Here is a 22108-nt window from a genome sequence, read left to right on the forward strand (position 1 = left end):
CTTGGGGCACAGGTTCCTTTTCCCAGCTGGGACATTGCTGGGGGATAAATGCACTCTAGGAACTTAGTGTTGCTCTTGCACCATAAAGAGTAATTTATTCAGTCATGTAACATGTCCTGTGCTTGTAAGAGCCTTTTTTGGCAAAAATCCTTTAATACAGTTTTCTATAATATTTCTGGCTTGTTGCTATGAGAGAGGTCAGTTTGGACCTCTTTGAGAAAATGTTCTGATATGGTGTCACCAACTCTGTAAAGGTAAAAGACTCAGTGTAGCATACTCAAAATGCTAGAAGAAAAATCTCCATAGAAATCATTGCAGAAATGCAAGTGTTGTCCTTTTTGGCATACTTTTGAGAATGTCATTGTGTTCTGCAGCCACCTGTTAATAACCTCCCCCAAAGCTAAGAAACTACACAGGGAGATTACCAAAATAATTTAAATAAAAAATAAATGTGGAGTTTGCAAGCAAATTGATATGTCTGCTCTTAATATTGTCTGGCAAGATGATTGCCAAAGCAGTGATTGTTGCTCTTGATGTGAATTTTGTGTGTATGGAGTCTTTCTGCAGCAACAGATGTTGAAGGAAAACAGTGGAAATTCCTTCCCCAGATGCCCCATCCTTCATGCTCCTTTTCAAACTGTTTCAGAGGATCTTGAAAGGTGGTTTTTGTGAAGGGGGTAAATCAACTGTTGCTTTAGTTTCTAGTGCAGGAATTGCAGGCAACTGGATAATTTCACTGTAAATGGAATTGTGAAGTTAAAAGTTGGTGAGAATAAACATTGAGTATGTGTACAAATTTCTTTAATCCTATAGGAAAATTTCAGGAACAGGGAATTCCTAGAAAATAATTACAATATGCATAGAACTTTAAAAAAAGTCATTGTATCATTTCTGCTTATGAAAGAAATTAATTATAATTGAATTTAATGTATTGCTTTTTTCTACTGCTTTTATTCTACATTGGATATTTAAAATGGATATTACTCAGTGTGGTGCACAAGTACTTAATGATACACTAAGCAAGCTACAATTACTCTCCTAAATATTTTCCTATGTGCAGTAGTATCTGGTTTTAGCTGCAAGGTCGATCATAGTCTGGAAGCTGGGGAAAATAAAAGGAGAAAAATGGAAACTTGCACATTTAAGACAAAGTTAAAATAATATGGTGGAAAGATGAATCTCTAGGGATCTGCTAGGAAATGAAAGTTAAAGTCATCTGGTTCCTTGTGCTCTGGAGATGTTGATTTATATCATGACCAGTGAGGCTGACAAGTGCAAACTTTTGCAATAGCAAAAGATTTCCTGAAAGGTCAGTGTGTTCTCTTTATTGTGAAATGGAAGGCAAGAAGAGTTAAAATAAAACCAGAGGGAGAGAAAAAGGACTTTTTCGTGCTGGAAATGTAGGAGAGGTACCCAGGAGCCAGGTAGTCCCTGGTCCCCAATCCTAGGGAGCCTCCAGCACACGGCTCTGCCCTAGATATTGTTGGAGTGTCCTTGAGGAAGAGGTCCCGATTCTGGTTTTATGGATCCACCTGGTTTTATTAGATCCATTATCTATTCCACCACACCAGAGTGGATTAGATAATTCCTTGTCCAAGACAAGTGGAGAGGAAGGAAGAGCCTGGGAGTGGAGTCTGGGGTCATTCACTGTTCCTGCAGGACAGAGGACACCTCAGCCCAGGGTGTCTCACAGCTGTCCAGCGCCGTCCTTTTCTCGTGCATAAAGTCACATCAAGTTTCAAGTTCAGAGTCCGTAGAAAGATGTCCCCGAGAGTCAGGAAATACTTGTGTGTGCCCAGAAAGATCACTGGAACCATCTGCTGCTCACAGCTCCAGCTGGTCCTAAAGGTCTCTTTGAACATTTCGCCTGCTGGTGTTTCACAGGCAAACAGAAAATCCTGCAGGATCCCGTCTTTGGTGCCTGGGGATGTGCGTCCATGATTCTCTCTGTGTCTGAGCCTGCAGATAAACACATTGAGGCTTCTGTATGGAAAAATAGCTGGTTCTCTCCTGGCATCTCTTCAAAAGCTATGCATTGAAACTCTGTTCCCAGAGGCTGTTTCATATTCCCTCTGCCATTGGAACAGCACTGCCTGCTCTGCTCCCGCCGCAAAGACTTGGGATGCCTGGAATCAATGAGCTATAATCAGTGTGGGCAAGCGAGAAAGTGTGGGGCTTTTATCATCTTCTGTGGCCACCAGCCTGTGGTCCTGTTCTTGGGCTTCTCTCAGCAAAACAAGAAACTGGGGAGAAAAGGGAGGATTTTTCTCACATGCAATGCACACGTGTCTGCAAAATCCCAAGGCAGCCTCCTTTCAAATTTCTCCATACCGGTGCATTCCCCAGCTCCTGATGTTCAGGTGCTTTTATAAAGACAATTTCCTCTCCAGCTCTTACTGTCTGTACCTGTAGTCACTAGTCCTGAGTAAACACAAGCAGAATTCAGGTGTTGGGGAGGGATCCCAGTAGTCAGTGTTGGGCTGTGGATAGTGGGGTTTGTGTTTTGAGTATCTATGGACCACCCAGTTCCCTGTGAGCATGCAGTAAACCTCCCTCAAAGCCTGTCTGGGTTTGCTTTAGCCTAGGGAATACTTGTATATAGTAGTGGTTTCCTTTGTTTTTGTTTTGATGGTGATTATTATTTTTCCTGAATTGGGGCTACTGAGATAAATATTTAGTTTCTGTTGTTTTATTTTGTACATAATCAAGTATATCTGAAGCAGCACCTTAAACCTCAGTGTTATTCTCTCATTACTTTTTTTAATAGAGAAAAGCAGACATTTTCAATACTTGGCAAAGCCACAGGGCTGAGGAGAGAGCTGGCTGGGAAATGGGAAAAATGCTCAAATCTTTTTTGAAAAAATGCCAATGTCTATAATGCATTTTCAGTGAATGACTCAATTGGTTCTATTAAAGGAAAATATATAATGTTAATTCAGCCTAATATGGCTTACTCAACAGACAGCTTGAACCTCTTCCTATTTTGCTTTCTTACTGCTAATTATTGAATGGGATGTTTAATTATTGCTTTCCAGTAGTGGATATCATTATAAATCAGGAGTAGTTCCTTTGAATTTGATGGTGATTTGTTTAAAATTAAGAAGGGTCAGACTCTTCTTGAGGAGGAAGGTGGAAGTGTAAGTCAGTCAGAAGGAGGCAGAATTTGATTTTGTATCTGAAATGGGTCATTCCTTCATTTGTGTGGACTTGAGCACATTTGCATTTGTCCTTCTATGTGTGTTCAGCCCCAACCTCTAGATTTGCCTTTAATAAGATATAGAAAAGTGTGGTGCCAATTTATTTTGCTTTGTCTGGAGAGAAAAGAATAATAGCATAATGTTTATTGACTTTACAGTCATAAAGTGGTGGTATTTATTGACTTTGTAGCTCTTTTAAGACTAAAATAAGAAAAAATTCTGTGGTCAAATTTAGATGCTGAGGTTAGATACCACACAGCCTTGCTGAGAACAGGGAGTGTCTTCTGTTGAAAGAATCAGAACGTGTCCCGCTGTCCATGCAACAGTTAAAATGCAACATCCTTATGTCGCTTTGGAAAGCAAAAAAAAATAATGTTTTGAAGTTCTGCTTACAAATCTTTTCTCAGCCTCTCATTTAATATAGATGTGTTGTATGTAAAAGGGAGCAAATAGATATACAGGTGTGTGTGGAGCAGAGATGTGCAGGGAACACTGGGATCTTAGATGTGTGTACATAAAGGGGTGTGCTGGGGTCTCAGGTAATATCTGTATACAGCAGTAAGTGCTATGAAGTGTACACCATCCCTAAGAAAAATAGCTTCAAAATTCCATGGAGGTGGGAGGGACATCCAGATGGGATGTGCTCTGAGGTCACCCCGAGACCTGACTCTGGTAGAGCTCAACATCATCTTCACTTTGGGGAGACTTCTGCTCATTTTTCCCCTCTCAGAACTTCTCTGTTCATTCCCTCTCTCTGTCAGCAGGAGCTGCTGACTGGGGAAGGTCATGGCATGCTCTCCACTGCAGGGTTTTAAGGGCAGGTTGGATTAGTCCCTCTCAGATGATAACTGAGCCTAACTTGGCGCAGCAGGCAGGGACTGGCTGACCTGTCAAAGGCCTTCCCAACCCCGTTTTGTCATCACACAAGTATGGAGGAGAACAAAACCTGAAGAAGAAAAATGTGCTGTGGCAAGTGGCTGCCAGGTCTGGGGGAGTGTGGGGTTGCCTGTGTGGTGTGGGGAGCGGGAGGTGAGCAGAGGTGCTGGCAGCAGCCCCTCGGGTGACGGGGACGCAGCCACGGCGAGGAGGAGCCAGCCAAGGACTGCTGTAACACATTCCATGATCTCAGTGACAGAGGAAACAAGGACGTGGGTCATTAGTCAAAGCGGCACATCAGGTCAAGGGTAGGAGAGGCTTGGTTTTCATTTACTTAAAAAATAAATAATAAGGAGGCAAAACCAGTGCGTTTCATAACACAGGAGAAAGGAGAACGTTGAGGGGATGGGCATACAGCAAGAGACTGCAAAACTAGAGTGGGATCATGGGGGAGATTTGAACAAGGTCAGAGGCAAAAAGTAAATAGTAAAAATTTGATATTTGAAAGGGAGGAAAGGAAATTATTTCAGGAGATAAAAGGAAAGCCAGAGAGAGGGTAGGAGAAATAATTGACATATAAAATCAGGCTAAGTCATCCATTTCAGTAGCTTTCTTACAGCTACAACTTAACATGTGAGATCCTGTGTGTTGGGGCAGGTCAGGAGGGGAAATAACTTCTGGGTTTTGTGCTGTGGGACAATTGAGATTTTCATGCATTTGACAGTAAGTAAAGACATTTGGCTCAAAGAAATGGCAGAAAGAGTAAAGGGGCTCCCAGAGTCTGCCAGCTGCAGTCAAAAGTGATGGAAGTGAATGTTGGATGAGCCAATGGTTGTGGATAGTCCAGCAGATTTGAGTCAAAATGCTGGACAGCACAACCCAAGTGAGGAAGATGAAAGCACAGGCAGAAGGAGGAGGAGGCTGAGAACACATCAGTTATCCTTGCTGAAAGACTGGGAGTCATGGAAAGGGTGAAGGACGGGGTGAGGTGATAAGGGCTGATGTTGAAATAAACCATGTGATGTGTCTTAGTGTTAAAAAGGGTGTTTCTATCATCATCAGTGCAGTTAATGCAAGCCCAAAGTGCTTCTGCTTCTCACCATGACCTGGGCACCTCCCAAGCCCTCAATTCCACATCACTAGAGCACTTTGATATCTCTGAGCTAATTATCTGTACAGCAATATGGGTGGTAAGGAATTCCTATTCTGTAGGTGGTGAACTGAGGCATAAAGCAGAAGAGTATTTTCTTGCAGTCCCGCTACAGGTGGAAGTGGGACTTGAGGCCAAGGTTATCCAGTCCTCTACTAGTAGCTTAAACACTGACTCATCCTCCCTCTGAACTCCTTACTTGAGCAGGAGCCACCTTCAAATCAAACTTTCCATGGAGAAATAAAGGGTTTTGGCATATTCTAAAGGTTTGTTTAGTGATGCAAAAAAAAAAAAAAAATAAAAATTGTATGTTACTTTTGACATTTTTATTATTGGGAAAAATGAAGCCATAACTCTGTATTTGCTGGTTGATGCAGAGGGACTAACAAGGGTGCTGGTGAGAATGGCCTTTCTCTGATGAGCTGTGATGTGTTTTCCAGATAAACCGCGAGAGCTGGTGTCCGCTGGAGCCATGTCCCGACCCCTCCCTGCTGGAGCGCAAGCGAACTCGGGAGTCTGCAGGTGAGCTGAGCACAGCTCCAGACCAGCAGCCCTCCTCCTCACCTTTCCAATCCCTCCTTTTCTCCCTGCTTTTGACATCCTGTCCCGGATGGGGAAAACACATAAATTAAAGAAACTGTGTAATGACTGTGCTGTGAGTCATTGTTAGCACATGGCTGCGGCACTTGACTAGCAGGGAGCTGTGTGGTGTGTCACCGTCTCAAATAACTCTGCATTTCAAGTGCTTCAGTATTTTGATTTTTCCTCCCCCCCCCTTTTTTTTTTTCTTTTTTTTTTACTAAATTAACTTGAAAGATGTTGTGGGGGGCACACAGACATGGTTGCTAGCTAGAAGGATAATACGATAAAAGAAAAAAAGCCAGAAATTTGAACTCCTAAATCCATATTTAGTCCCAAATCAGTGGCTTGAGATTTTTACTTTTTTCCTTTCCCTCTGAAAGTTGCCATGATTCCAGGCTCAGGATGCAGGAAGGCTGTTCAGAGCCATGGTTCCCACACCCTGCCCGCTGGCTGTGCCAAGCTCCCATCCCAGCCCTGCGTGCTGGCTGGTGCTTTCTGGCTCTTCCACTGGGACAGAAAATCTAGTCTGGGCAAGCTTCAAAGAAGGGTTGGTGTCCAAGATAAGAAAAAAAAGCATTTTCTTTCACTGGATTATGCATGTTTGAAACAAAAAGAGTAATTTATCAGGGCCCTGAATAGGGACTTTGCTTCAGCTGCTCGTGGAGAGGAGGCTTCTTGTCCTGCTGTCCTTATGAGCAGTGGTCTCACCCAAATCTCCTTCAGTTTATCTGAGAGACTTGAAAGAAAATGGCTGAGTGTCAATGCAAAATTTAAACTCAGCCTTTTAGACTGTAGGCTAAGAAGAGATAGTGTGGGGTTAGTGACCTGAGGGGTTTATCCTAAATAGAAGTTCTAGCTCACATCAAAGTTAAATAATTGCTTTTTTATTAAAAACAAATGAACACGCAAACAAAAATACTGCCCTTTTTAGAAGAGTTATTAACAGCAATAGCTGTTTCAAGAGGTTTTTTTTACAGGAGAACCTGTGGTATTGCCATATCTCTTCTTTACTAATTGTATCTATGAATCCTTTGCCTCTTGATACAGTATTTTTATGCTTCAGGCAATAGTTACTGCAAACTTTTTGTCTGCAAAACAACATGGACTCATTTGACTTCCAAATATATAATCAGATATTCCTACATATCACTATCAGCTGCACACCTATTAATTATCTAATGCAATACTACACTATAGAAATATAATATTAATTATGTAATTAGGTAGTTGTATATACAGATTTATATTAATAATTACAGTAATACATGTCTGTAACAAAAGCATAAAGAGATAGATTTTTAAGTAAATGTGCTCTCCAGATGCACTGAAGCAGCAGACGGATCTCAGGTTATGCAGGTTCTGGCCTTCCTAGAAATAATATTGTTACTGCACAGGCATCCTCCTGCTGCTCTGTGGTGCTGGGCAGTGTAGAGAGGGCAAGAAAAATCTGGCAACACTTAACAGCAATAAAACCACAAGCTGTCAATGTGGCTAACTTAAAAATAATGTACTTGATAAGGAATTAGGCCTTTTTCATCTGCTGAAATGACTTGCAAGGACAGATCTTTAAAGACAACTCCAGAAATTGTAGCTTCTCATTTTCTGTCTATGCTTTTGAAATTAGGTGTGCAGAGGAGTGTAGCAGATACGTAGTTATCAATATGGAATTGAAGGGCTCAGCCCTGGCTTGGAGGACACAAGAGTTTGGAAAACGTACAGACGAGATTGCTTGGAAATGTTCTTCCTAAGGCTTTTTTCTCTGTATTTTTTTTTGCCTTTATATCATGCACAAAAGTGTTGCCAGGGGTGTGGGACACAGAGCCTGGCTTTGTGCGGCGTCTGTGCAGTTCAAAACAAGCCCAGCAAAGTGAGAAAAGGGGAGGGAGAAAATGGAGAAAATATGCACACCTCCAACTGAAAATGAGGGAGAATGTAGGGAAGAGAAGGCTTGGGAATGAGTTTCTCAGCACAAATGAGCTGAGGTGTGTGGAGGGGTCCCCATCACCCTGCTCCTCATCCTTCCCCTCTGCTTCATCTTCTCTGCCCCTGGGAGGCTCCTGCAGAGGAGGCTTCACTGCCTCTCGTGCTTTATCCTCAGGGTGAGATATCCATCCCTCAGCACATCTGAGCTGTCCCCACTGATTTTCCAGTGGAACGTGGCTGGAACCCCTTTGTTTTTCAGTCTGGGCTGTGGACATGCTGTGCTGGCTGCCAGCTGGATGAACAGCCCCTGGCCCGCGTCTTCACAGCCGCTCCGTCTCTTCTTTCCCTTCATTCCCCCCCTTCTTCTCTCCCCTCCCTTCTCCTCCTCGGTGATGGAAAAGCAGTTCAGATTTTCCAGGTTTACTGAAAGGGGAACAGGAGCAGCTGCAGCATCCAATAAGTGCTTTTCCAATTCTCTACAGTGTGGAAATTCCTCTGTGGGGTAATGGGGTTTCTGACTGGCTTCAACTCCCCCTGCCCTGAATGGGGACAGCCCCACCACTATCAGTGTAATGCTGTTTTCTCCAGAAGTGGAGTCTCTCCCATCAGTTGGGATGTGGCTGGGGTGTTCTATAGCTGCTGTCAGGCACAGATTAAGGATGGGGAAGGTGAAGAGGTGACCTTAAGCTACTCAAACCTGTCGTCCTTTTGCTGATGTTTAAGCTTGAATTGACCAAGGATGGAGTTAGTGAGGTATAATTTAAGAGTGAACTAATATTTTATTGCCCTGGCTCTTCTCCAGACAGCTGAGCACATTTTGGATCTGTTTAGTTAGAGGAGATGCAAAATAGCACCTTTCTTTAAAAAAAAATCAAACAAAACCAGAAAAGCTAAAAATTAGAAAATATTTTGAGCTGGGAAATATGAATGTTTTTCAAAATTGTCATTAATACTTTGGCCTGTGGGATGAACAAATAAAATATATACAGGCGTTTCTTAGACAAAAACTTATCTGTTAAAGGTTTTGGAAAGAGGGCTTTTGCAGGGGCTGCAGTCTAGTTCTGTGCTCCTGATTAACCCAGTGCAAACAGCTGGAAGCATTTGAGAAAACAAACAGATGCAAAATGGTTATATTTCAATGTAAGGAGTTACGAAAGCTGAGAGGTTTTTTAAAAATCATTTAATTTTTTTTGAATCTTGAAAAAGTAAAGCTTGTCATGGAATTCACAGTAGTGCTTTTTCAGTAAGGAGTGTAGAAGAAGAAATTAAATAATTTTCCAAATGTGCACTAAAAGCACCTTGGCATTTAGAGGGAATTGATTCTTTGAGAAAGAAAGCAAACATTGACAAGTTACATTTTTATATTTATTGAATATGAATCTAATTTTGCAGTTGTTGCAGTCAATAGGAAACATCCCATTATGCACTATATGGGTTACCTCATATGTAGTATATTTATCAGCACCTCAAGCTACAAGTGTTTACAGCTGTTTCATGGAGAATTTCACTTTACACCATGTACTTCAGTGATGCACTTCAAAAGGAGTTTTAAACTCTGGAATAAATCATTTGAGAATTCACAGGCAGTTTTGGGACATGAACAAATTTATAAAGCTTTATAAATGAAAGCTATATGATTTAAATCCTGGAATTCACTGAGAGAATGCAAGTCTGATGTGTGGATGCTGCAGAAAGCCTCAAGTTGTGACTTTTTGTGCTTTGCTCCTGCAGAATGTGAGAACTTCTTGGAGGATGGGCTGAGCAGCGTCTGTGCCTCGTCACAGGGTGGTCTTAAACGAGAGTCTGGGAGTGAGTCTGACCTCTTCCCCATGCCTGGCGATGGGATGGAAGACCTTGTCTTTGGGAAGGTAAGAAAGCCTGGTTGGGATATGGTTAAAAAAGCCTCTGATAAACCCATAGAGCACACACAGATCATCTTGGTTTCACTGGTGAGCTGGAAACCTGGAAGTGATTATCCTGGAACCAAATAGATGGGAAGGATCCGGTCTCCTCCTCGGATGCAGCAACATGAGGGATGTATTTACTTGCAGCAGAATTCCAAAAGCTGTGCAGCCCTCAATGGTTAAAAACATGGAAGTAATTTTGTCTTTCCAAAAGTAAATCAGGCACCAGAGGAACAGTTGAAAAGGTGGATTTTCTTGCAAGGTCATTAGGGATTGCACAGACGATATGAAATCCATCTTTAACTCATGTAACAAAGAGCTCTTCTCCAGCAAACTGTGACCTTTCTTCTGACACCTTCAGATTTATATGCTGTAATTCTCAGAGGAACCAGTGTTTTTCTGTAAATGCAGTGTCATAGGAAGGAAACAGTCATTCTAAATACTTCAGGCCAATTCCAGGGAATAGTTTTGTTGCCTAGGTGACATACCTCTAATGCCTGTTTGCGTGCAAGTAGAATTAAAGTGTTTCTAAGTTTGCTTAAAATCAACAACAGAAGTCATTGCTAACCTTAGTCATCCCTGTACGCTTTGTGCTGCTGAGGAGTGGGAGAGACTTGAGAGACAGAGCTGGCCTCCTGAGCAGAGGATGCCTTCCTTTGGCATCAGTCTTTTGCATCTACGTCAAAGCAGCCTGAATTTATTCAGGGGGTCATCAGGTTTTTGCTCTTAAAGAGTCATCTTGCTTGTAATTTGTATTCTTGGCATAAGCAGATGATGAAAGAGCACCCAGAAAGAATATAGTGAAGTAGAATCAAAAGGGATGTGACCCTTCTTTAGAGCAGCCATCACTGTGGTCTCCATGAAAACCCCACTCCTTGGTTCAGCTGCAGCTCATAGGTTTGAGCAGGCACAGCTCCTACTCTGAAAAACTTAACTCTCAGAGTAGCTTTCACACTGGCTTTCTGAGAAATGTATTGAATTGAAGAGAATTCCGTTTGCTGAAGTCAAATCAGATGGTGGTGAATATTTTCCAGCAGGATGGGAAACACCACAGCCCAGGCTAAATGATCTCATGTGCTATAAATGAACAGTAAAGTCATCCTTAATGCATGTGGTAGGGCACAGAGCTCACCAGCCTCACCCTTTCCCATCCTAGTGTCAAAAGGATCTGGGACCCTGGATTGTCAGAGTACAAGGCTGTTTGGCAGAGCAGGCTGTCTTCAGTTCCCTTGTGTAGAGTGACAGGGATTGCGACAGCCCGCTGCCATTTGAGCCTGATGTAATGCTTGTATGGGAAAGTGTGGGAGAAGGGTGCAGTGGGAACACAGCAAATTTTATATTCTACAGAATTTTAGCTTTTTCCCTTTTCTTAGGTGGAAATTTTCCTTCTCCAAATACCAGAAAGAAAGATTAAAATGTAAACAGAATAGGTAGAGCAGTGCAGCAGGGATGCCACAGTGAAGGGAGGAGGTGGTGGGGAAAGCAGAGCTTCAATTGCCAGTGGAGAGTGGGCAGAGGCAGGAATTTTTTTGCTTTGTTGAAATGGAATTTCTTAATTTAGTAGCCTTTGCATTGTTCTCATTATGCAGTGAGTTGCAGACTTTGTCTTCAAATGGCTTGAAAAGGTTCCTGAGTTGAGTTTAGGAAGTTATTCAAAGCTAATCTCAACTTCAGTTGCTTTGCGTTTGTTTTCCTGACCAGTTTGATTCCTTGTCTTTCTCAGGATTTATCTCAGTATTTTTTCTGCAGTTAAAGTTATTTCTAACAGATTAGAAAAACTAATTTAGTGTTGTGAGCTTTTTCCTTAATTAAATCTATTTGGTTTTACAGTACTGACTCCAGGTGGTAGAAATGCAAATTATAGATATTTTTAATGACCACCAAAATAAGTGGTGGCTGTAATCTTTTTTCTGAAAAATATTGTAAGAACCTTGTCTTGGCTGTAGTTGATCATTTATAAACCTGTGAAATAGTACAGTTTCTGTATCAAACTGGGAAGAGACAGAATATGTTTATGAACAAAAAGAGGATCTCAAACCTTTCAGTGTCATGGTGATTATTGTTATTGCTAGTTTTGTTCTTGTTTCCCCTTTCTGTGGAGAAAGAGTTGAACTTCTGTCTACTAGAGTTGGTTCTGGGTTTTTTATTGTAGAAATAACTACTTCTATGCTAACTGCTTAATGCATTAAAATAAATGTAGGAATAGCAAGTTGCTGTCTGTCCAGGGTCTTTGTGCTGCTTCCTCAGACATCACTTGAAATTCAGAGTTTGAAAACCCTGGTGGTTCTGTCCCGGGCCCATGAAGAATTTGGGTCTGTGAAGTCACAGGATCTGCAGGTGCCTCACCCTGTCCCTGGTGTTTGCTGTGTGCTCCTCTTCCATCTCCTTCCCTTCTCCTGTGCTTGTTTCATTTCTTTCTCTGAAGGATGTGTGCTGAGCTGTGGAACATGAGCTCTTGGGTTCAGGGAGCTTTAGCACTAAAACCTGCCTGTTTTGTCAGACTTTACAGGCTGTCAATGAGATGCAGAAGTTGTTTCCAAGTCTATGGCTTCAGCAAAACGTTTAATTTTTTTTGCATCAGCATTCATTCCCATGTCCTCGTCATCCTGCTTTTCCCTCTCTGTCCCAGACAGCCATCTGGGCAGGCTTTGCAGCAACCTCCTTCTTGAATGATTAATGCTGCATAAGGTCATTTCTCACAGTCATCTGGCAACATCCTGGGGTGGAGCCCACATGCTTTGCTCATCTTAACTTTTAACCAGCCACCGAAGTCCAGCGTTACTGGGAGGCTTTTTAATGTGTCTCTTGGGAAATGATTCAGCTGAAGGGAGTCAGGAACCCACAGATCATCACCAAAGGAAGGGATTGCAACTCAGTCTTGAACATTGTTTAATTTCTGCCTTTGTTTCGGTTTGCTCAAAGAAAAGACACAAAAACATAAATGTTTTGCTTTTTTTTTTTTCCCCAGAGTTGTATCTCTTAAAAAAAAAACAAAAAAAAAAAAAAAAACCAACAGCTGTGCAAAAAACAAAACAAAACAAAAAAACCCAAAGGAATAAAAATTTTAAGGAAAAGGCTTTCACCTCCACTCCAAATCATAAAAGTTACGATAAATAATTAATAGAAGGCCACTGTTGAAGTTAATTTTAAGGAACCTGGAGCCACGGGCAAATCCAAATGAAAAATTGCTCTGCTGGATTATGTATATCAAGCCAACTAAAAGTGTTTGCTCCTTTAGTGGAATGGTATTCCAAATAGACTTCAAGATTCCAAGGTTTAATTTTTTTCATCTTCTTTTTTAAAATACTCTAACACCTTTAATGTCTTTGAAGGTCAGGGGACAGAGAAAGTTTGTCTCAGCACTTTGCATGTTGTCATCATGGAAATGATTGAAAGAACATTTAAATTCCCCTTATCAAGACCTCCTACAGTGGAGGGATTTATCTTATACCCCCACCATCCCAGTGATTTCTGTTGTCCCTATTCATGGAGAATTACATGTGTTCTTTCTCAGAATGCTCACTTTTGCACCTTATCTTGTTTTTTCTTAGAAGCTTCTTGGCAAATACTGAGGGCAGAGAAAATGCCTATTAGCAAACATCTGTAAAGGCTCTTTTTGGCCACGAGGTTTATGGTCACAGTTATGCCCTGAATTCATTGAGGTGCAATCCAGCAAGCCTAACTTGAAGAAAATTAGTATTTCTTTAATATTTCCTTTTTCCTGTAAGAAAAGAGCTCATTCTGTTCTTCAAACATGATATTTTCTTCCTCAAATAGGATTAAAGAGCAATGCATATTTACTGGCCAGACAGCTAATTTTTTGCAGTGGTGACTACAATATAGATGTTTTAGATGTGTCAGCCATGCTTGGCATTTTTCAGACAGAGTCGTCTTTCATATTAACTGTTCTCCTTTGTTTCAAAAAAAAAAAAAAATCATTGAAATGATGGCAGAATATTTTTAGAAGAATAATCATGAGCCACAAGTTCAAGGGAATTGTTTATTGTGCTCTGTCGTCAGTCGAATGCTCAAGGTAAAAGTTAAAATGGACCAAATCTATTTTTCAGATTTTCTCAAATGTCTCCTTGAACTGCATTTTGCGATAAAATCCCTCAGTCTTCCTTGTTAGGGAGGTGGGTTTTGTTGTGCAGTTCAAGCTGCAGCAGTATTCTCATCTGGGAAATAAAAATCCCTCCTTTTACTTTAATTCCTCCCTATTTCATTTGGTGTTCTGTTTCTAGATTTCCATCCAGATTGAAAGTTTCCAAACTCTCCCATACCTCATGCAGCTGATGGGGTGAAGTCAGTCCTCTCCTCTCCTGCTCTGCTGCCCCAGTCCCAGGATGATTTGGGTTGGAAGGGACCTTAAACTCACCTTGTTCCAACCCCCTGCCATGGGCAGGGACACCTTCCACTAGACCAGGTTGCTCCAAAACCCCATCCAGTCTGATCTAATGTCTGACAGTATTTTTCTGGCTTGGAAAAGTGGCAGACTCTTTCCTCCACCGTGGGAGTGTTATCCACATAATAACTACTTGATTTGTCTGTATTTAAGCAATTCAATAAGATCACATCATGACTCACACAAATATCAGATTATCTTGAATACTGCTGAACATCATCAAAAACTTCACAGGGCTTCCATTTCAGTTCTTTTTTCTTTAAACCTCAGCTTCCTATTCAAATGTATCAAATTCAATAGTTTACTAGTTTTCAGAACATAGCTTTCTGAAATCCACTATTAATGTTTGACATACCTTAACACAAAGTGAATGTTTTTGGAGGGATGTATTTTAAGTGCATTTTTTTATGCTTTGTGTTTAAAAGGTTCTTGTACTTCGGTGTTGTGCTATGGATGCTGTCTTTTTTTTTTTTTTTTTATCTGTTTCCCTTTGATGGATGTGAGAAGGGCAGCAGTGTGACAGCATTTTGTTAAACCATCTCAGAATGTTATTGTATACCTATTAAACTGAACTAAGAGTAAAAAATAACTAAACTTGAAACAAGGCTTCTCTCTGAATAGTGAAATACTCAATTAGAAGGTTTTTTGCATATTTCACTTTCTTTTTGTTCAGTTAAATAAAAAGCTTATAGCTTATAGTTTGTGCCCCTCAAATAAATCACAGAAAAACAAAAGTCTCTGGGCTGTTTAACATCACTCCTGCTCATCCTTCCCTCCATGGAGTCTGATGCCCATCTTTCCCTTCCAAGAACAGGATTTTGTATCCAGTTGTCTTCTGCCAAGTGCTTGCTGGCAGCCTGCAGCCCCTGGGGCACTCAGCTCCTGCCCAGCCCCCTGAGCCCACTGTGTGAGGACACTCAACCACCAGGGCTTTGCTGAACTCTCTCTTGTGCATGGCCTGACACTCTGCCTGTTATTCTTTCAAATGATACAGCACAGGGCTCTGCAGGAGGATAAATTGAAACTTCCCATGTCAGTCCCTCAGGGCAAACACCATTTCAGGCTGGAGGTGATGTCAGAGAGATGCTTGTGTTTTTTATGGTGGCCACAGGGAACACAGAATATGCACGGGCTCTTCTGGGGCTGTATGGTCAGCACGTGGCCTTTGGCCAGAGAGAGCCAGTTTGGCTTCTACATACTGCTTTTGGAGGAAATGAAACCCAAAAATTACAGTATGACTCAAAAGCTCTAATACAGGGTGGCTGATCCTGTAAGAACAATATTTTTGGATGACAGTTGGATTTGAAAAATGCTGCAAACCCTAGTATTAACTTGCTCTTTAATGGAAAGTAGTTGGGGATGGGGAATTAAGCTTTTAATTTTTTCTGTCTGTTTTCTGCTACTGAGCAATTCTCCCTTTTGTGTTGCATGATGAAGTGGAACTGTGCATTGCCCTTGAGCTCTACAAGGCCATCCCAGTCCCACAGGAGAGGCTGGAGTTTGTCATCAGGAGCTGTGATAACCCCCTTCCCCATTACTTTCTCTCAGTAAACCTTTGGCAGTTTTATGGCACCTTGATTGATAACAGGTTTAGCCAGAAATGGTGAGAGGAACAGAATTTGCTGTGCAAGATGAAATATGGAATTGGGGAGAGAAAGGCAGGCAGAGGATCTGGGCTGGGAGCCTGGGTAATGGCAGCCAGGGACTTGTGGGTTGGAAAAGGTCACCCTGCAGAGCATTTCAACCTCTTCTGAAACCAGAGCAAAAAGTCTCAGTTCTATGATGGTTTATTTGCCTTATGCCATCGACTAAGAAATCTCTCAGCTCGTGTGAAGTATAAAATATTTGCATTTGCTTAAAATATTAAGTGTATTCACTTCATTGGAAGCGAATGGCTGGACGGGTCTCTGAACAACCTGATATAGCGAACAATATCCCTGTCCACGGCAAGGGTGTTGGACTAGCTCATCTTTAGAGGGCCCTTACAACCCAAACCAGTCTATAATTCTACTTTAATTTATTTTTAATTTTCCTTACCCACAGCAGCCTGAAGAGGAGCAGTCTGCGTGCGATGTCACCAGCTCCAGCTCCTCTGCAGATGACACCATGTCCCTGGAGAGGAACTCATCCCTGGGCAGCGACACGTCCCTCCCCTTCCCACCCATGGGGAGCTTTGCCCAGCCCAAGGACAGGCACAGCCTGGATGGCAGCTGCACCAACATGGTGTCCTCAGAGGGAGGAGAGAAGGAAGAGGAGCTGGACAGCATCACGGATGTGCCCGCGCCTTCCTCCGTCCTGCGCAGCTCCATGCGGCCGCTGTCCCCTTTCCGCCGGCACAGCTGGGGGCCGGGGAAGAATGCCACCAACGAGGCAGAAATCAATCAGAGGAGGTGAGTGAGGAGCTGCTTTGATTTACTCTGCACCCACTCATGCATATTTGTCTGAGCTTTTAACCTGGCATGATAAAACTGAAGAGTTTATCAGAAGTGAGCACCGTCACTTTTGATTATTTCTTTTTCATTTGAAGAGGTTAAGACAATCTCCTAATGTATGTTTGTTTGTTTTTTCTTAAATTAACTTTCAGGATTAAAGTACTTAATACCTACAGTATGCTTGAGCTTTCCAGAGTAAATGGAATTACCTCAGGACAGGTCTTCCATTAGAACTGTCACGCCCCCTTTCTGTACAAAGGAATTATTGGAGTGTTAAATCTCACTGCCCACAGAATAAACATGACCATTATTGCTCTGATTGTATTAAGAGATAACACAGGCACTGGGGTTTAAAAAAATTCTGTGGAAACTCTTCATAATGGTGAGATGGGTCCTCCCTGTTTCACGGAATTAGTTCCACCTCAGTCTCTCATGGGCAGTAAGTTCCACCTAACTCATCACCAATGTTCCTGGTGTTATTCAGGAAGATTCAAAAGGGAAGTTTTCCCATCTATTCTTTCAGAAGGTGAAAGGGGGAGAGGGATACAAACCGTGTGTGTCCATGCTGCTTCCAAGTCACTGGGGGAAGAAATGTTGCTCAGTCCCCCATTTCAGTGGGGAAGAAGATGAAGTAAAGGAAGATGCACGCCAAAAAGTAGTAATTGGTGTGAGGTTCCCTGCCATGCCCTGCACTGTTCAGCATTTGGGCTGTGGGGTTCTTGAGGCCAAATCCTGTGTAATCTGAGCCCAGTGGAGCTTTGGCCAGTGTTTTTAATGTGCTTTAATGCTTTCAGAGCAGGAATTGCCAGTTGCTTTAGCAGGGTCAGGGTGCCACATCCTCCCTGCAGCTCATAGAGGCTGCAGGCCCAGGTGTGCAGGTCAGTGCCACTCTCTGGCTGCCTGCTGTGGCCTCATGGCAAACATTCTGCTGTTAACAGAAACAGAGTCATTGCACGTGGGGCTGGATGGCATTAAATTAAAACTGGCCACTCACTGCAGGTTCCTGAAAATGGTTACTGACCCCTTTGGATAATGCAGGGAGAGGCAGCAGGCATCAGGAATGTCTGCATCCTTTACACACAGCAGCAAAATTAGGGTTTCACTAAAGGAATATCAGAGACCCTTCAGGTTTTAAAATCAATTTTGAAAACCATTCGGGATCCTCTAAGTAGCGTACAGTGAAATATTTTTATTGTTGTTGTTGAACACTGTCATCTTTTTTGGGCTTCATTCCTGGTCCCCAGGTAATATTTAAATAAGTCAAGTAATGCCCATCAATTTTTTTTAAAGTGACAAAAGAGTCAGCATACCTGCAGATGACAGAATGATTCCATAAACTCATTTGGGGAGATTTACTTCTGAGTGTAGGGCCTCAGATGCATAAGGATTTCTGAGGGTAATAAACTGCATAGCTGGCAATCACTGCTAACACTGAACAGATGGGGTTAAATTCTCCTACATCACGCTTTGGAGGCTGTTTGTGATATGGGAAAATACATTCATTGTAAATGTAAGAAAATCTGAGTTAAAGGAACAGTAATTCTTCTCATATGTTCTCACATAGAGCTGTAGTACATAAGGATAGCTGTCATGTCGGGGAATTAAAAGAAAACATGGGTGGGTCTGTGGTGCTGATTAAATTCATGTTTGTTTTTATGCTTCTTTTAGAAAGGAATTTGGATTATTTGCTGTGTCGTTTTGTTGTTTTCTTTGTTCTTTTCATATGTGGCTCTTGTGCTATTGAGGCTCGTTGCTTAGTGCGAAACAACAAATACTGAGGGAGTAAAGTGCAAACAAGTGACTTCCACTCAAGTCAGTTAAATTCTGAGTGTTTGCTTATTCATTTATTTCACATGCAGTAGATGCTTTTCCAGCTGAAGGGGAAAAGTCCTTATTGTAAGTTGACTTTTGCAAACCTTGCAAGTGGAGTAACACTGAGCACAAGGTTGGCTGAGGTTTGTCTGGCTGGATCTGTTCTGCTCCCACCACCCTTTGTGCGCCCTCCCCTCCTCTGGCACTTCTCTGCTCTGTAGGTGAGCAGCTTGTGCTCACTAAATGAGGAGAAAAATAACCAAATCAAGTTGAATTGCCACCTAAACCAGCCCAAGGATTAGAACTGGGCTGTGCCGCCAGGAAGAGGAATGGGGTGACAGAGTGCACCATCAGCTGGGCTCTGAGAGGTGCTTCCTGCCCCAGCAACCACTTGCAGCCCTCATCCACACCAAAAATAGTCCTAACCTTGATGACAAAGATAGCTAAGTCAAGCTTAGATAAAGGTGCTGATACAGGATCCAAAAAGCCTACAGAAAAAAAAATCAGCCTTTTGTAAAACCTGATCTTTTCCACCGTTATGTGTTTCCTGTTTCTTAGAGGGATGAGTATAAAATTTGTTCACAGAAAAAATCAGGATGAAAAAACAATAATCTTAAATGAAATGTGAAAAAATGCTCAATCCCCTTCACTTCCCATCTTTCCTCTAATGCACTTCACAGATAGTCCTTGTGCCTACATTTTGCTATTAAAATACAAAGAAAACCAACAAGGCTGCACAAAAGGATGTTCATCCTTCAGTTAATTCCTGACATTCATAGCAGATTTGAAATGCCTGTCTTTCAACAATGCTGCAGTGTGTTAAACATCCAGGCTGGGGAAAGAAACACCCTCATGTTTCACTGATGGATTAAGCACTGCAAAACTGGAGCTGGTGTTAATCACTGCTGCTAACAGCTTCTGTCAAAGAGTTTGGCCTTATCTAAACTTTAAACTGACCTGGCTTTGGCAGCAGCAAAGTTGCATCATGGTCAATACCTGTGCAGCCTTCTTTCTGTACAAAATAAAACCAACCAAACCCCAGATTTATTTGTAGAAGAGAGGAGAAACACAGAGACTCATTGCTTCCCTTCATATTTCATTTTGTGTTTTCCCTGTATGTTCATTCCCTCTGTCTGTGTGTTGGGGATATTAATCCTTTAGCTGCCATTTGTTAATTTTTTTTTCATTCAAGCTGCTGACCATTCTCCATGATTCATTTTCAGTTCAATGCGAATTCTGGGGGATGGTATAAAGAAGCCTCCCATTCATAGGAGAAGGTACAAAGCCAACTAATGTGACTAACTGTGTTGTGTTTGAATGTCTACTAACTCCATCCTCTCATGTTAGAAAACCTGTAGGACCTCTGGAAGTGTTGGCATTAGAGCTGTGCATCCCACCTGGCTGCTTTCTCTCTCCAGTCTGACCCAGGGCAGGGTTTGTGCCCCACAGAGCACATGCTCGAGCTGTTTTCCCCAGAATGTTATGTCAGTAGTGAAAAGAAATCTCAGATATGATTTTGTTGACCTTCACCATGTGTAAGATTTGTAGTTGGTTGAAACAGTTTACCTGGGAGCATGTGTGTGATTTAGATTTAAAGCACATCAGAGACTCCTGGCAAGACTTGCAGGAGGGGCAGCTAGGGGAGGGAATGGGTCAGACACGATCTCAGAGTTGGAGAACACTCTGAAGATCTGCAGCTGGTTGAATTTAAGGTCTTTAATTTTGCTCTTGTGATGGTTTTTATAACCATCTGCCTAAAAAAGAGAAAAAAAGGTGTGTTTTTCTCTTTACTCCCATGTGTTTTTCCTCTCTATAACAAACTTTCAATTTCTCATCCATCCCATGGATATGCAGTTCCACTCATGTAACCTTTGCATTAGTTATTTGTATATAAGTACATACAAATAACTAATACAAATAATATATAAATAAATACAAATATGTATATAAATATATACTTAGTTTTTGACACAGCAGATGTGGACTGTCCACACTTAGACATTTTAGGCTAAAGAAAAAAGAGAGGTTGAACTTCTGCCCTTCAGTGGTTCAACCTTGTCTCACTTCCCATAGCCTGTGCCAGGTTAACTTGGGATTTCACTTCACTGGAAATATGGATGGGGTGATGTGTGTGTAAACAAACTACCACATTCCCACATGTGAAAAGAATGACGCTATGACCAAAAAAATCAGCATGCCTCACTGTACAGCAGCTTCAATGAACCCTAGCAGTGCTGTACAGGTCAAAAGAGCACTCTTAAAAAAGAATTGTTTTAAAAAGACACAAGAAAAAGCTTTTTTTACTTCTAAGAAGCCACTTCATTTGCATCAGTTCAGGAAGCAGTCCAGTGCTTGTCTTCTCAGCTCATGCAAATGTACTTCTTTTTATCAGTGATCTCTTAAGGCTCCTCTGTAGGAGCTGTGTTAGTATTTAGAGTCAAAATATCCTGAAACAATGAGCTTACAAGTAGAGTAAAGAAAATGTCTAGAATACCTGGTCATATCTGATATGTGTGATAATCCTTTCATAAACATTTTCACACCTTTTCTGGTCTCTAAACCATTTTGGAATCATCCTCTCTAACCCCACTTGGGGAGCAGGAGCCTGAAACTGATTCCAACAGTTTGTGCTCCCCCACAAGGCTGATGTAGATAAAAGCTCATCCTCCTCCCCAAGATGTCCTCTGTAAGGGAGTTTTGCATGCTCTGAATTGATCTTTTTATGATTTTATGGTGGCTCCCCCACAGGACTGGGATTCTGCAAGAATGCTTTCCACAGCCTTTGTCAGCAGATCCCCTTCCTTCCTCCTTTGAGATCTTAACACTTCCAGGCTTCCTCCTACATATGTAGGGCTCCTCTTTTTCCCTCCCTCTATTTTTCTGTTTCTCTCCCCTGCAGTTTTAGTGTTTGGGATCATCACCATAACATGCCAGTGATCAGGAACAGAGGAATCTTTTAAAGTCTAGTGTAGTTGTTACATGGTTTCTTTAATGAGGAGAATCTTCTTTCCTTCGAAAAAAGGACCACACAAAAATGAGTGACTTTGGAATGCAAGGTGACACAAGATTGTCTCAAAGGGTCTGCCAATCTCTTGTGGCCACAAGCAGATGTCCTGATGTGTGACACCTTCCTTGGGATGCTTTCTCAGCTGCCCCTGAGCAGATCTGAGTGACGCACTGGGAGGCTGAACCCAGGCCTGAGAGTGCAGACTGTGTGTGATGGAGTCCTGTGGCCTTGGTTCCTCTGTGATTTCACACAAGTATTTAGTCCCTGCCATCCCCCACTAATATTTAAACACCTGCCATTGTGGTTGAATTGGGTGAGGATGATGAAGCACTTGGAAATACTAGCATGTTATGGGAAGGAATGTGTTCATGAAGAATGTTTGCAGTACTGTGCTGTGAGCTACTGGTGAAGCACACCTGGGAGCTTTTGGGTGCAAAGCTTTGGGTGCATCCTCACCCAGTTAGCATCCTTTGTAAAACAGGCAGCAGTTATCTGAACTTTACCATTGAGCATCCTGAATGTTTCCAATTGTCAAACCCTTACAGAATATTTCCAGTGTTGCACTGTGTGTGGAAACAATATGAGGACTTGTCATGACATGATGCATTCAGTGGGTTTAAATCTTGGTCTGTGCCCTCAGAGGCTTCTGGCACTCACAGTTCCTAGTCCAGGAAGGTTAAATTTGTTCTGCCCTTTTCATAGGCTCCTGTCATGGAGCAAAACATGCTCTGGCCATGTCCCCTCCTTGCATGGATCTCAGACCAGGACCTGAGACCTGTGCTTATGCAAATTTCCCTTCAGACAATGTGTGCTTCCTGAACAG

The 22108-nt window shown here is 42.1% G+C and overlaps 1 protein-coding gene across 46 annotated transcripts in view; it reads left to right on the forward strand.

The window, feature by feature from the left end:
* Nucleotides 1–22108, forward strand: part of AKAP13 (A-kinase anchoring protein 13) — a 201160-nt gene that overhangs the window by 139052 nt on the left and 40000 nt on the right. For 22 of the 46 annotated variants that reach the window (XM_086849725.1, XM_086849721.1, XM_086849739.1 and 19 more), the window contains 3 exons: nucleotides 5664–5745; nucleotides 9460–9596; nucleotides 16078–16424. In XM_086849725.1, the coding sequence (XP_086705851.1) occupies nucleotides 5664–5745; nucleotides 9460–9596; nucleotides 16078–16424 (566 nt within the window). Of the gene's footprint in view, nucleotides 1–5663; nucleotides 5746–9459; nucleotides 9597–16077; nucleotides 16425–19501; nucleotides 19556–22108 lie in introns of all 46 variants that reach the window. The other 24 variants (XM_086849697.1, XM_086849708.1, XM_086849696.1 and 21 more) reach the window with 3 other exon arrangements.

The sequence above is a fragment of the Cyanistes caeruleus genome, chromosome 13 (assembly GCF_971803275.1).
Source record: "Cyanistes caeruleus chromosome 13, bCyaCae1.hap1.1, whole genome shotgun sequence".
Lineage (NCBI taxonomy): Eukaryota > Metazoa > Chordata > Aves > Passeriformes > Paridae > Cyanistes > Cyanistes caeruleus.